Source organism: Tauraco erythrolophus, chromosome 3 (assembly GCF_009769465.1).
Source record: "Tauraco erythrolophus isolate bTauEry1 chromosome 3, bTauEry1.pri, whole genome shotgun sequence".
Lineage (NCBI taxonomy): Eukaryota > Metazoa > Chordata > Aves > Musophagiformes > Musophagidae > Tauraco > Tauraco erythrolophus.
Window position 1 is genome coordinate 57,717,600 of NC_141467.1, and position 15,496 is coordinate 57,733,095.

Here is a 15,496-nt window from a genome sequence, read left to right on the forward strand (position 1 = left end):
TTTTTAACCTCTTAGAAATTCTTTAGCAATGTCTGCATGTATGCTTAGTAATCTGTTATTTTTCGGTAAGATAAAAAAAAAATAATAAAAGAATTAAAGCTCCCATGTTTGTCTTGGTGAATTGAGACTTTGCTTCACAGAATATTAGATGTTGGTTTATTTATCAGCTTTTTCAAGGCTTTCTAGTTACAAAATGGTCATAGATTCTCTTCTGTTTTCTAAGATGTGGGTGTTTCTAATTGGCTTGGGTTACTATTTAACATAAGCCTGAGAATTATTCTTCTCTGAATCAGCCTCTCTTCCCCACCCCAACCCCCCAATCTCCTTGTCTGTTGTGAAAGGTAGACTAGTTACCAGTGTCTATTGTGAAAAATTTACAGGTTGAATGTCTTCCTTCAGGGCATCAGAGCAGCATTCAAGCTTAAGATCTTGGAGTTGAAAGACTTGAGGGGGGAGGGTAATAACTGTACATTATTGTTTTTGTGGTTCTCCATTAATAAAATGCCTTCTTAATTTGTAGTACCATTCATTTTTATACTGAAATTTGTGCATCCTTTCACCATGTTAATGAGTGCCTGTTCAGCACCGAGCACTGCTATTGCTTTGTTTGACTAAGGTGCAGTTTGAGGGTGCCGTGCCCCACTGTGGTTCACTCCTAACCAGTCAGAGTGAGTATATCTTTGTGGGAATCGTGGTGATCAAAGAGTCTGAATTGCTTCCATTTTATGTAAGCTGTTGGTCTCTGCCTTTCTTGAACCTCAATCCTTTGTCAAGGATGTATTTTTTTTTTTTAGTTGCAATTCATTTACTCATAGAAATCGATAAGCAGCATTTCAGTATACGCAAATACTTTCAGCCACAATCACGATATTATGGAGTTAAGTGTTAGTAGTGCATTGTACTTTTGGAGGCAAAGGTGAACTCTGATGAAAAAAAAGAAAGTGTTAGTATTGCTGTGGAGACATGACGTGATGTATTATATTGCCATACGGTTTCAGTGGCAGCTGGAGGAATGAAGGAATGAGAAGGTAGTTGGAGAAATAAAAAAAATGCTACTTATGCTATGCAAATATGACTGGCAGATCAAAAAAATCAAATTCAAACTAGTCAATGAATGTGGCTTGTCCTCCTCAGGTGCCCTAAAATATTCCAAGCACTAAATAATTTTCTTGGAATTTCTAACAGTTCTTCTGATTTTGGTCATCTACCCTAGTTTCATAACTGGTTAGTAAATAAACTTAGAACTATTTTGTAGAAAGTATGCAGTAGACAGTGTAATGCATTGTAGTTATTGGGCCATCCCAGAGGTTTTGGCTTAAACTGTGTATATTGTTTGAATACTTTTGATTGTGTTTTTCAGGTTTGGGGGAGCTGAAAGTCTCGAAAAAAAACAGTATTTTTCTGCCTCACAGATAATACATTTTAGCGGTTGGTTGTTTTGGGTTTTTTTAATTTTTCTAAAGCCATATGTACCATGAAACAGAATTACCCACCAGTCTTATAAGAGTTACTCAGATTTGGAGCTAAACCAGTCCTTGAGACCATCATAAACATTTACGTAGGTCAGAACATCCCAGCATTGACAGGCAGCCTCTAATTTAAAAGAACAAAATTTAAAAATATGCCCTAATCCAATCAAAGTAAATCTCTAGTATTCTAACCTCGCTTGTATTTAAACAGAGAACTGCAATGAGAACGAAAGAAAATATGCTGTTTGCTGTGTTAAACGATAATCCTGCAACATTCAAGCAATTGAACTGTACATGGATTGCTTCAGTCTTGTCTAGACTCTGTGACATGCTTCAGAAATCATGTTAGGTCTTCAAGTCAAATCCATGTTGTGAAGCTAAATGGCATTCAGAAGTGAATGAGATGCATGGATGATAAAAGATTTTAACATTTCCGGTCCGTTTAGTAATGTGAGGACAGCACACGAGATTTGACATTGAGCATTTTAAAAGATGTGAATTTATCCCAATATTAGAACCAAAGGATTCTTTTCTCTTTTTCTTCTTTTTTTTTTTTTCCCATGGCAATACCTCATTGTGATTAATCTTGAACTGTTTGAGTTTCTGACTAGAAACATAGCCTTTTTTATTGCTTGCTGCAAACATCGCTTCAGTTGCAGTGCTCTGATGTGAAGAGCTCTGGCCACAGCCGTTGAATTTGCTGCAGGAGTACAGCATAAGTCAAAAGGGAGAGTAAGAGCAGCATTTTCAGAACTGTGCTGGAGCTTTTTGTGTTGTTCTTCTGTTCTCAGGACTCCTTTTGGTAAAGACAGCCTCGAGCATAGCTGGCCTCTAATGGCTATGGCTAAGGCTGCATGCAGTGAATGTTAAAGAAGCAGGCAAGGTCCAGCTGCATATCACCTGCCGTTTCAGGAGGATATGAAAGGATGAATTTTCCTTTTGCAGAGATGCGGCCACCGAGGCTGGCAGGTTTATTCCTTCAGGGATTTTTGTTTTGCAGTAGCTTTCATCTAGAAAGCCTTTCCAACAGGAGCTACCGCAGTCTCGCTCAGCTGTATCTTCTGCTTCAGTAGTTTTTTGTTGTGAGATCCTTTGTTTTACTGGCAGTATCTATCCTGATGCTATCAGGTGCCAGCTTCCAGAAAGCTCCTGTTTGTATTGTCGCCCAGGCTTTCTACTGCATTTAAAAACTTAACGTCATACTGTTACAGAACAGGAAGGTATTGTAGGTTCAGAGGTGATGGGACATGTGGTGAGCCTGTACGCTGCAGATAGATTCATTGCTGTGATTCTGTGATTACAGTCTTGCTGTTATTACTGGTTTGGCATAATACAGCTTCTGCTGTCAACAACTGTTAGTTTCTCCTTGGAAAAACAAACATTCCTCTTTCAAAACTGTCCTTAAACACAGCTGGATAACACCTTGTAACAGCTGCAGTTATCTATAGCAAGAGCAGCAGAAAATGCCTAATAGCTGAACGTTTCAGTGCTACATGTAATGCCTTAAAAAATTAATACTCCTTCGGGTGTAATGTTTATCATTGAACATGCTGAGCCAGTATATTTCTGATTGGGAAAGTGCTTAAGCATATACGTGATGTTCAGCACTGAAGTAATCCTCTGAACTCAGGTCTGTGGTGATTAGCCATGCATGTGTAAGTGTTTTTTCTGAAATGGCCTGACTAGTATGTGAAGACTCTCCCATGGCTTGTTTTGTGTTTATTGGGGATTTGGATTTCAGTTTCTTTTAAGTAAAACAAGGCAGAGGCCTTTGTGGTTAGGCAGTAAGAGGTTTTTAATCTCCTCCTGCATGCTCTGAAATGGGAGCTGTGATGCGCTGTCTTCAGTCTGCTTTAGTTGCTGTAAAATCGCCAGGCATCTTTATGGAAGGTGAAAGATTAAAAATCCAGGGAGGCAGATGCTGATTTCTAGGCTTGTATGAGCCTCATCACAGCCTTATGCTTGAGAGCCTTCAGCCTAAACAAGGGAACGCCTAACAAGTCGAAAATGTAAATAATGTTATTGAGAAGAAGTAGCATATTAGGACAAACAAATAGTAGCTAACTACTTGGCGGTTCACAGAATATCGGCTGTGAGTCTCCACCTGTCCAGCTGTTCTCTTGTGTCACCTTACAGATGTTTATTAATGTGTGTTTTCAATCTGGATCACATTTTTCAAAGCAGTTCAGCACATGGGGAACCGAGTCCTGGAGAAAACCTGGGCCTAGCTGTGGATGTGGACGCAGGGGTTCTCCTCTGTTGCCGAGCATGGTGGCTCTGCTACCTATGTCTGGCTCTTCTTTTTTCTTCTCTCTTTTGTTTTGGGTGGTTGTTGGTTTTTGTTGTTTGTTTTTTTTTTCCCAAGGTCTGTCTGTGTGGCAAACAGGATATGTGTGTATCTGAGCACCAAATTAGAACGTGCTTACTATAAAGGAAACCTTTCCCAGCTGAGTTTATTTAAAATGTAACCATGAGGAGGGTGAGGGACAGAAGAAGCAAAGACATGGTGAACTCTTTCGAGAGAGGCAAAGAGGTGAACTCGTTTGAGAGAAGAGGCTGTGGAAGATTCAGACATGTTAACAAGTCACTGAGAATAAATGGCAATGGCATACTGTAACAGAAATTCTGATTCATTTTGAATACATTTGTTAAAAATTGTGTTGATACAGCCTCATGCCTCTCTGTGTGCATGAATGTGAAGCTATTGCCTTTAACAAATAGCCTGAACTTCTGTTTGACCTGTAGGCCGTAATAATTCATTTGCAGACACAGCATAAGTTATGGGACAGATATCCTTCAGGGTATGATTGTAAAATTCAACGTTATTAATTTACTCACTGTTTCCTGAAGCAGAGTTCTCCATCCCATGCTCTGCAGCAAAGGATGTTGTTTGTTCTTCTGTCGTTTGCAGAAGGATAGGTATTTGTCTTTGCAGTTGCTTTTGGAAGAGGATGATGAGGGAATTTCTGTTTCTTTCCTGCATGTGGATTTTCCTGATCTTTTTAACAGAGTAGACTTGCTGCTTTCACTCCTGGGAGCTGATGGTTAGAAATTCTGAGTTCTGCCTAGCCTTGAGAGGATAATTAAAATTTGGATGAATTTTGACAATTGCTAATCAGAGTAGTTTTATTTCAGATGTTAGCAACTAAATAGCTTTATCTTCTTTAGACGTGAGTGAACTGTTCCATATTGATCTCTTGCTTTAATATTAAATTCACAATCCCGAATCTTAAGTGAGTATTAAAGTCACTATTAAGCTGTTACTTGAACTGATCTTACAAACAATACGGAACATACTAGTCTAATAGTGACAGTAGTAATGTCTTTTGATTTCTTATGTACTTAAAAAGGCTAAAAAATACTAAAGTAAAAAATATGCTAATGGTGATGTTTTAAACTTCAGATGTCGTTAGTACAAAGGTGCTGTTTTCCTGCTCAGTCCCTTCCGTGTTGAAGCTAAGCTTTCATGGTTAGACATTATGGTGTGGTTTTAAAAGTAAAAGGGCACTCCCTATTTCTCCAACTTTGTTCCTAGCGCTCGGTTCATCAAAGCACTTAGTGTGCGCCAAGAAAATGACCTTTGCTAACTGTTACAGTGAACACAGTGCTATGTTCATATAATCAGCTGTGCTGTCTGGAGCCTGCAGGAGGAACTGCACAGACTGCGAACAGACTGATTTCTTCCGTGCTTCAGAGGTGCCCATACAGAAGCTGGTAGAGGGGCAGCCTGGTTCTGAATGAATTGCTGGCAGTAGCTCGGCTAGCAGAGCATGGATTTTTGAGCCTACTTTCCCTTACTGGCCTGTTTTTTCATTTTTCTTCTCATCAGGCAAATTTGGGGATTTTGTGTTTTGGATCTTAATATCAGTAGATGGGACAATTTGAACAATCTTCTGTTTGTGAAATTCGTTTTGTAGAAAGTCACCTATATCATGAACTTTGTCATCTGGTATTTAAATACATTTCCCTGCTGCATCTACTTAAACACTTGTAGTTACTGTGTCAAGTTTCATGCTGGTGGGCTTTTTAGACTTTTTGTCTGGGTTGCTCTAGCACACCTATAAAAAAAATGGATGAGTTAACCTGCAGTCTTTGTGCTCTCTGCAGAATTGTCTATCAAGCTTCGAACAGTTAATCTCTGCAAATTGTTAATGGAAATAGCCCTTGCAGACCTCAATCCCACAGAGATCTTACTGTCTTTCCCTGAGAGAGATGGTTGAGGTCCAAGGCTGAGGTAGCAGGACTGCCACCAAAGCTAGCCAGTTAAGTGTTAGCTGCAAGGTGTCACTAGAGACAAAGGCGTGCAGTCCCTGCCAAACCTTTCTTTCCAAGAATAATAGCGCAACTTGAGTTTTGATCATTTCTGAGACAGCTTGTACTTGGATTATTACTAGTGGACTCGAAGCTCATTAGTCTTGGGAACATTATTTACTCTTTTAATGAATGATCTTGACTCTGCTTTTTGAAACTATTGATGAGATAAACTTGAATGTGCTTGTCTTTTCTCTTGGCAATGTCTTGCAACAGAAAGATGTGACTAGTGTAGAATAACAGGGAATAAAATCGAGTAGTTTGTGTTTCCAGTCTATGCACTTGGGGACTGGTGACAAAAGCTACTATGAATTAGACCTACTTGCAGGAAAAGACCTTAGCTATCTAGAAGGATCTATTTAAGTTGATGTGGCTATGAAAATTTTCAGCGCAGAGTGCCATTTTCCAAGGTCTTGGTGAAACATTATCTGAACACAGTCTGAAACTCTTTGGCTGTGTTCAAGGAGTACTGCTGGCATGACCAGTAACTGAATGTCTGAGTTCATAAGACTGAGAGGATTGATTTGTTTAATCTAGCCTACCTGGGCACTGGGACAGACTCTTGAGTGCTGTATGAATTCAGCTCTGGGGAAGAAAAACCCATTAGAGCTGAAAGATAATGTTGGCAGAAGAACAAATGAGTTTAAGCTGAGAGAGGAAGCGTTCCTAATGATTTAGAGGAACTGGGGTCTGCAGCAGCTTTCCAACCAGTCAGTCGAGAGTGCAAGTCTCAGTTACATGCAGGATAGAGGTTGGTAAACTAATAAAAAAGACTATCTGGTATTCACTCTGTGACTGTTTGGAACTGAATTTATGATCCAAAAAGCCCCTGTCCCACTAAGAAATCAGTATTTGAGTAAGTAGAACAGCTACATCTTCTAGAAGCTATCTGAAAATTAAATACTGGTTTAGGCAGTCAGATCATCCTGCAGTGGCAAAAACCTGATGGATAGATGTCAGATCACTATATTTATGCAGCAATACATGATGAAATCCCAGGTCTCTGATCCTGTCTGTGTATCCTTAGGCTACGCCTGATTCTTTTTTTCCTACGTTGCTAGCATTAAGCAGAATGCTGTAGGTTTTTATGTTAAGTTCACAATGACAGCCAGAGAAATATGTTCATAGATTCCAAGAGGACATTGAGGAGATCATGTATCGGCAACAAATAAAAATTAAGCCTCTTTCCTCAATAAATAAGGAAGATTGTTCAGCAATGCAGCTTTTCTTTCTTGATTTTTTTTTTAACATGAATGTAAATTCATTATATCCAGAAAACAATTATCAAAATGTCAAAAATATTTTTTATCCTTTTTTTCCTAGTTGGGGAATGGCAGTCAACGTGTACTCTACCTCTATAACCCAAGAGACTATGAGCAGACATGACATCATCGCATGGGTTATGATATATGCTTTAAACTACACAAAAGTCGAACAACTCTGTTCAGGTAAGAAAGTGCGGTATACTCTACAAATGTTTATTTTAAAACCACTTTAAAAGTCTGATTTGTTGAAAATAGATAACTCTTAACTTTGACATAAACAGTTACTCTGAGAAAAGAGACTAATGTATGTGCAAAGGAAACTTTTTTTGTTCATGTTAATGGTGGAAAGATAAGGTGCCTTGAGAAAGCATAACAAACGCAGAGGTGAATGGGACAAATGTAGCAGAAGATACATAGAAGTAATAAAAAGGTTGACTAAGCAAGAAAAGAACATAGTGATAAGCTTTTGTGTTTTAAAGCTACCGAGGTGGTATCTTTTCAAACTGAGAGTGGACAAAGCTGAGAAAGTGACAAATAGAGACTGACACCCCAGGTGAACAAATTCTCCAGCACTTTTTTCTTCCTGAGAAGGTCCTCAAATCCCTGCTGGTGTTTGCAGGAAAAGATCCCAAGTGTGACTGCGAGGAAAAACAGGGATTTGAGGAAATGAGCCTTTAGCTGCTGTGAGGGCTTTAGAAGTTTGTCAAGAAAATCTGCCTGTTTCTCTTTAAATGTAACTGAACTCTTGTTGTAAGTAATTTGGTAATGAGCCCTGAAAAAAAGGGTAATGGCTTGAATACTTTTGACGTTTTAGTTAATCAGAGTGGCAACAACAAGATATGTGTTAAACAACAGGGTCTGTAACTAGATGATGACTAGAAATGGCACAGACAAAGGCTGATGTTTCACTGAGAATACAGATGCCCCCTGGAGAGTGATTCTTTCTGATTTCCTACTGTGATTTTTGAATTTGAAGATGTTGTGTTGGAGGACATCTAACTTAGATCCCTACTTCCAGACAACTGACATGCTGGGAATCTCTTACTTATGAAGACAATGCTCTAAATACATAGAACTGAAACCACATTACCACATTTCAGCTATTTACTGGTTCAGCTGAAATGCATAAATGTGGTCTTATATTCATATATTTGAATTTACCTACCATTTTGGGTAAATTTTCTGCCTCAGAGATGTTCCCTGAAAGGTACAGAAAATCCTTTGAGGATGATAGCCTCATAGCCTACTCTTCAAAATTTAAAAAACAAATCTCAGCTGCAGAAGCAGGCTTGCATGCTTGCAGGCTTGCACATTGACTATAAAATTGAGATTGAAAAGGGAAGGTTAAACTGCGTGTAAGTAACTGATATAAACTGAATAACTAAAGACATAGAACATGGGAAATAACCTTTTTAACAGTTATTAAACTTGAAATTGAAATGTTATATTTAACTGTTGTTATAGTTACGTGCCCAGAGGTTAGCCTAAGTATTTTCTTTTGGCGAATTATACATAAAGAAATATTCATGTGGGGATGTGTGTGCACATGCGTGTAAATATGGATGTAGCTATAGATATAGATATCGATATATATATACACACACTTATAAGGAGATAGAAAGAGACGAGAACATGAACGTTTTCATCCCAAAACCCCAACATTTGCCATTGTTTGAAACAGGAAGCATACTAGACAAGTTATTGACTTGCTCCTGCATAGCTATTTGTATGCTTATAATAGTTGAAAGGAAGCTTTTGAAGTGAATTCTCCATCAACTTAAATGTGTGTGGGCTTACAAAAAAAAAAAAAGACAGACCAAAAAAACCACCCCAAAACCCTTTTCCAAAATAAGAGAGAGGTGGTCTAAGAGAATTTTGATTATGCACAATACAATGAGTTAAAGATATTTAAGAAGATCAGATTGAGAAACTTCAGCAGCGTGGGGCAGGCAGGATAAAGCATGGAAGTTGTCACAAACCCACTGTCCCATTTCATTACACAGCTTCTTATACAATTTTTTCGATGACCTCCAGTGAGGATTTTGGGACACACCACAAGGGAAAAACTGAAAAAAGGGTCGTCTCATTAGAGCTCTTATTCCATCTTGCATAAAATTAAATCTTTTCTTCCTTTAGAACTTCCTGGATTGTACTGATTGCTATCATTACCTGATGTTTTTACATTCGTATCTTAACAAGTCAAAACTATAAACTTGAATTTCCTCATGTGGTTCGATAGTTGAGCTTGATACTTGCATATTCTTGTTTTTGTGTTAATGTTCATTACAATCCTAGAAGGGGCTTTTTAATAGTTCCTTATGCGAAGACATTCTAGCACAGTCCTTCCTGTAGTCCTGTGGTTACTCTCTGAACTGATGAATCTAAACTCTTCTAGATTATGCAAGCACTAGAACACAGAAGTCTTACGGACTAGGTCCTTTCTATTTGAGACTGCGCAGTCCGCTTCTCACGTGCAAGACAAGCACATGTGGGGATTGAAGACAGATGGACAAGAAGCTTTGGGTATCTTTCTGTATTTCATGTACTTGACTGTGTAAACTCCAGTAGTTTAATGTACATGTTGTTTATTTAGTGTACTCCTAGTGTAGTTTTGTCGTGGTTTTAGGCTGATCCAGCAACTAAAACTCACACAGTCGCTCCTTCTCCAGTAAAGTAGAGAGGAGAGAAAAAAAAATAAGGGACTGAGGGTTGAGACAAGAACAGAGGGAGCACCCGCCAACCATGGTCCCGGGCAAAACAGACAGGGCTTTCTCAAAGCAAAACAGTTTATTAATGGTTACTTAGAAGGACAAAGGGAAACAAAACCGATTACTCGAGAGGACGAAAGAAACAAAGCCAGATCTTAAAACCGACACCTTCCCCCCCCCCCCCCCCCCCCTTCCCCCCCCCCCCCCCCCTCCCCCCCCCCCCCCCCCCCCCCCCCCCCCCCCCCCCCCCCCCCCCCCCCCCCCCCCCCCCCCCCCCCCCCCCCCCCCCCCCCCCCCCCCCCCCCCCCCCCCCCCCCCCCCCCCCCCCCCCCCCCCCCCCCCCCCCCCCCCCCCCCCCCCCCCCCCCCCCCCCCCCCCCCCCCCCCCCCCCCCCCCCCCCCCCCCCCCCCCCCCCCCCCCCCCCCCCCCCCCCCCCCCCCCCCCCCCCCCCCCCCCCCCCCCCCCCCCCCCCCCCCCCCCCCCCCCCCCCCCCCACCCGCCCTTTCCTTTTCCTCCCGGCTACCTCCCCCCCCAGCAGCACAGGGGCAGGGACTGGGGGTGCAGGTCAGTTCATTCCGTGCTGTTACTGCTGCTTCTTTCTTAAAGGAGGAGGAGTCCTTACACCCTTTTCCCCTGCTCCAGTGGATCCCCTACCACGAGGAAAAATCCACAAACTTCTCCAACGTGAGTCCAGCCCTGGAAACAATCCTTCCCCACAGATTGCCCGTGTGGGCTTTACCACAGTCTCGGATACTTAGGGAGCTGTAGCCACTCGCTCTGGATGCCTCTCTGCCTCGTGGCGTCCCAACACGACCATCCTCAGGCTCAGGCATCTTCCCTCCACGGGCTGAGTGGGTCTCTACTCCACTGAGGCCATCCTGGTTGCAGGGAGGCCGCCTGCCATCTCACCACCAGCTGCAGGGAAACTCGGCTCCAGCACACCTCCTCCCGCTCCATCCTCACTGACCTGCTGTCGATGCAGCTGTTTCTCGGATCTCAGTCCTCTCCAGGTGAACTCAGCCCAGTGGGCACCCCGGGAGTGGGGTGCCCCCGAGTTCCCCAGCTGGCTCCGCCGCCGCCATTCTCCGTGGGCGGCGCCGGTCCGACGCAGGCAGCCGCCCGGCCAGGAGCCAGGGAGCGGGGGCAGTGCCCTCCTCCCTCTCCTCACTCCTGGGCAAAGCACCTTTTCCGGTTCCTTTGTCCTGACTTAAATAGGGCAATTCGCAGAGGCGCCCTATTGGCTCAAGCCTGAGGGGGATGGGAGTCTGATCTGGTGGCCAGAACCAAGCCTAACCCGGTTCCAAAACCGGGGAGGTCACAGAGACCAAAACCCCTCTCCTGCCACCAGAACCCCACCCCCTCCACATCAAACCATGACAAGTTTACAGAATGGAAATTAAGGGAACAGTAGCACAAATGACCAGTCAACTAACAGGCAGATCACCAGCAAGCATAGTATGGACCATAGTTTGAGAACGGCTGATCTAACTCATTCATTCTGGCGTTCCTTTTGCTGTGTTCCTTGAAGCATTGGCAGCTTTCATGCAGCGTAACGTTAGTTTCCATAAAATATGAGCATTTCTCCAGGACTTCAAAGAGAAGGAATATGTGGGAAACTCTTTGCAACTATGAAGCGTTTCACAGCATTAACTGTGGGAGCTGCAGAGCACTATAACTGAATTTTTATAACCTACTGTAAAATTGTGTGACGTTTTCTTCTTTTTTTAGAAAAAAGCATAAAGATTTGTCATGCTGTTAAATGACTGTTCAGTTCTTGTTCATTTTGTTAATAAGGAGCAATCAATTGAAAGGCCAGAAGCAGCCAACCATAAGGCCAAAAAGAGTGGGGGAGGGAAGGGGGCGAGGCTAGGTCTGAATAAAAAGCTCAAAGGAGTCACTTTTAGGAGGCATGAGCTACCTAGATGTAGCATACATTCATGTTCAGCACCTGCCTGTGAGACCTCACGGGTGCCCACGTTTTGCAGCCAACCTCGCAATAACTTTGAACGTTCTGAGCTTAAGCAAGAAGGAATAACGTGACATTCTGCCTTTACTAAAGGCTTTATTCAGAGCATACCTAAAGTTTAACATGACAGTTCATAATAAAGGCAGAAAAAGGAATCAGACCTTCTTTTGCTCATTGCTGTGGAGAAGTAGCTTTAATTAATACCCTGCTGTAGCAATACCAGCCTATTCCCCAATTGCCAGTTACAGGAACAGAGCTGCGAGGATGAGGAGCAGCAAAGGAAGAGGCTGGCTTAGTCATGAAGTATTTGTATTCTTTGGGAGCCTTAGATGTGTTTTTTGTCTCTGCTAAGTAGGCTGAGCGAAGTGCAGTGTCCCTTGAGCTTTCTGAATGCCTGCTGTAGTAGTGATGTGCCAAAAAGGCCAGGTTATGGATGGATGCAGCCCTGGAGAGTCTAAATTTAGTCTGCAGTTCCTCTGGTAATTTAGTTTTGACAACTCAAGAGAGAAAATCTCTCTGAGCATCTCAAAGCAATCGCTTTAGGTGAGTGTTATTTTGTCAGCTTTTGGTCCTTGGGTTTGACTTCCTGCAAGGTTGTTAACCTGACTGTGAGATTTATAATCCGTGGTTTTAATTGAAGGCATAGTGCATTGCCTTTAGATAGCATTGGACTTTGAGAGTTAATTTGATACATGAATGAAAAATAGTAGAGAACAACTGCGTGGATTTAATGTAGTAGGATTCCATGTGCAACACCCATAGGCTTGGGGTTCAAATGAATTATGACATTAGTTGTTTCTTAGGATTCGTGCTAATTTTGTAAAGAATGCACAGTGGCTTCTTAAAAAGAATTCTGACTAAACAGCTTATAACTGAATTTACTAAGGCTGTTTTTCATCTGTAGGGAATACCAAGTGAATGTGTTACAGGGCTTTTAATGAGTGTTTGGCTGCTACATGAGAGTATATTCAAAATAAGAGTCAGGCAAGAAACTATAGAGGGTTTGCAAATGAATTAAAAAGAACACCACAAAGTGTACGAGCTATATAATTATAAGCAAGGACGCTAGAAATGGCACATGTATATTGAAAGGAAAATGCAGCCTGAAGTGAGGTATGATTTCTGACTTAGCTATACTTGTGTGATCCTTTGAGGTTAAGGAGATACAGAATTTTTTTTCCCCTCCTCCTGCACTTGAAAATTCTCAGTAGAATTATAAACTTGCAAATTGTCTGGCCTCCAGTGCATACAGACCTTCTGTCTTTCAGGATTTGTATGCAAGGATCAAGGATTAAATGCGGGGTGGGTTTTTTCCCCTTGCTTTCCATAAATGACCGTATTATAAAGAGAGCGTGTGGTTTGGCATTTTCAAATTTTAGACTGTGAGCTTTCTCTGCAGATGCCCTGGCTGTTCCCACAGGGAATTTGTCATGTGGTGACTGCTGTAGCTAGTACCATAACCCAGTTGGCGTTCCTCCTGTGAAAATATATAGTCTCTTTATATATCTGTTTTGTTGGTACTCCACCGGCCCGATCTCGGAGCGAGGCAGGCAGCGTGACGATAGGACAGATGTCTGTCTTTGTTTGACTTGTATGGCCTCTCCGGCTCAGGATTTGGGGGAGAGCTCCATCAGAGCCTCTGCAGGCTGTTGTCCCTTGCGGCTGGTGCTGTGCGGGGAGGAGAGGGTCGTTCCTGGCTTGCGGAGGGTGTCCAAGGTGTTCCACTTCCAAGGCTCTGCGCTGTGGGCATACCATTTGCGTATCTGTACATGCAACGGGTGTATTCTGTGGCTCAGCTGCATAGGATTTGGGTTTTCATGTCTCAGAAGGTGTATTCTGCTTAGTGCCTCTATTAAGCCATAACTTCCTACACGTGTATTACTAAAATCTGCATTATAGGACCCTGTATGGAGCATTCGGTGCCAGCATGATTTCTGTACAACCCAGTGTGCTAGTGCCTGCGAAGCTGAAGTGTGTTTCAACATTGGTGGTTTTGTTTTTTTTCCAGTTTGCAGCCTTGCACAGGCTGGGTCTCTAGAGCAACTTGGAAACATGATTAAAACATGGCTTGATCCCATTTGCACTCTGTAACCCAGCCATGTTTCAAGGAACTGGCGTGTTGTCCTGAGGTCATGCGACACGAGAATGCTTAGTGTCAATGACTATCTAATGTCTTCCATATGATGTTTAGGATTACAAGGATACAATGGATGTTAATGATTGAATTTAAGATCCTTTCCAAAACTTTCTGAGGAAGCTTGCAAAGCACTATCATGAGATTTCCAGCCAATAGTGGTTTTTTTTAAATGTCCTTTATTAAGAATTCAGGAGGAATAGAACGTAAAGTTTTTACTTTTTTAAATTATTGTTTAATTACTCATAGCACTCACTTGCAGTCAGTTGCTTGATCCCCCCTTTTGAAACAGCTCATTAGATTTTGTGTGCTTTTTTTTTTTTAGGTGATGAGTTACGCAGCTATTTTAAGTTAAATGGGAGCTGTGTTTTCTGAAATTGTTCTGATCTTCCTGTTTAAAAATTAATGAATTCCAAAATAAATTATTGCTGAAAATTAAGTATTAAAACTCTGCTGTGTATAATTTATGAGCAGCTTAACAATTTACATATTCAAGAAAGAGAATACAAGTTAACACAAGGGATACCTCCCTCTCACGTGCATTTTTTAAAATGATCAGTGCGTATTCTGGGTTATGTCATACAAATGCCCCACCTGCGTGGAACAGGACTTTCTGAAGCAGATGTCAATTAGATGCATGTATCTCAATGACCATCCGTGAGGTTGAGGAGGCATACGTAGTTCTTGAGGCTGTTTTCTGTGGCAGCTGTGTTGCTTTCAGAAGCTCCCATCTGTATGCAGGCACTCACTCTGCCCTCATTGAGGCAGCTGTGCTCGTGTAACTATGTGCAGGAGTGCAGGGCTACACTCTAATCTGCATCAAGTTTGGGGTTTTTTTTTAGGTGCCATCCCAAGACTGTCTCTGGGAAGCATGAAGCTCAGGGAAGAATGGCTTCATTGATGCACAGCCCCATGAACGCTTGCCTCTCCACAACTAAGCAGGCAGTAAATTGATGCGGGCTTGAACGTTCACCAGGAAATGGCTGAAACCTGGGGGTTTTTGTCTGGAGAAATAGAACTGTGTTGACCTATATCCTAGGTCATATAGGTGCTGCTGGAAGCGCAAATTGGAGTTTGAAGACTGTGGTCTCCAAGGGAGCGCTCAACATGAATTGTGCTTTTTCTTAAACACATGGCTGTATGTAACTCAACTTTATGCTCACAGACATGCCCAGTTTTTTTAAAAACCTCGAGTGGCATAACAGAACATCCGTGTCTGAAATCTAAATGAAAATCTATACTCTGATATCTAAGTCAAAAACCTACTACTGTATACCGACCATAACATCACTCCTGAAGCAGCATTCTAGGAAGCCTGAGGTAAAAGGCAAGCCCCAAGTGCTGCTGTACTGTAAACGATTGCTGGCCTTCATGGTTTTTTCCCCTTTCCTATAAAAACTATTAGGTCACACATGCTGCTTGCAAGTTAGTGCCTTTTTTTTCTGTTATTGTTGTCCCAGCAACAGAAAAAACGGGTGTGTGTAGTTTCCCATCAGTGTTAGCAACCCTCACTCTAGCAAACTTGAAGTGCTGATGACTAATACACGTACAAATCATCCTGCGTTTTCCAAATTGTGTGGGCAGGTTGTTGAAGCTTTGGAGGGAATGAATAATTTCAAGGAATTTGTATCTAATGTGACTGC

At 42.1% G+C, this 15,496-nt stretch overlaps 1 protein-coding gene across 1 annotated transcript in view; it reads left to right on the forward strand.

Annotated features, from left to right (window-relative positions):
- MAPRE2 (microtubule associated protein RP/EB family member 2) overlaps positions 1–15,496 on the forward strand; it is a 94,653-nt gene that overhangs the window by 48,763 nt on the left and 30,394 nt on the right. The window contains 1 exon segment of the mRNA XM_086609267.1: positions 7,104–7,228. Within this exon segment, the coding sequence (XP_086465393.1) occupies positions 7,104–7,228 (125 nt within the window).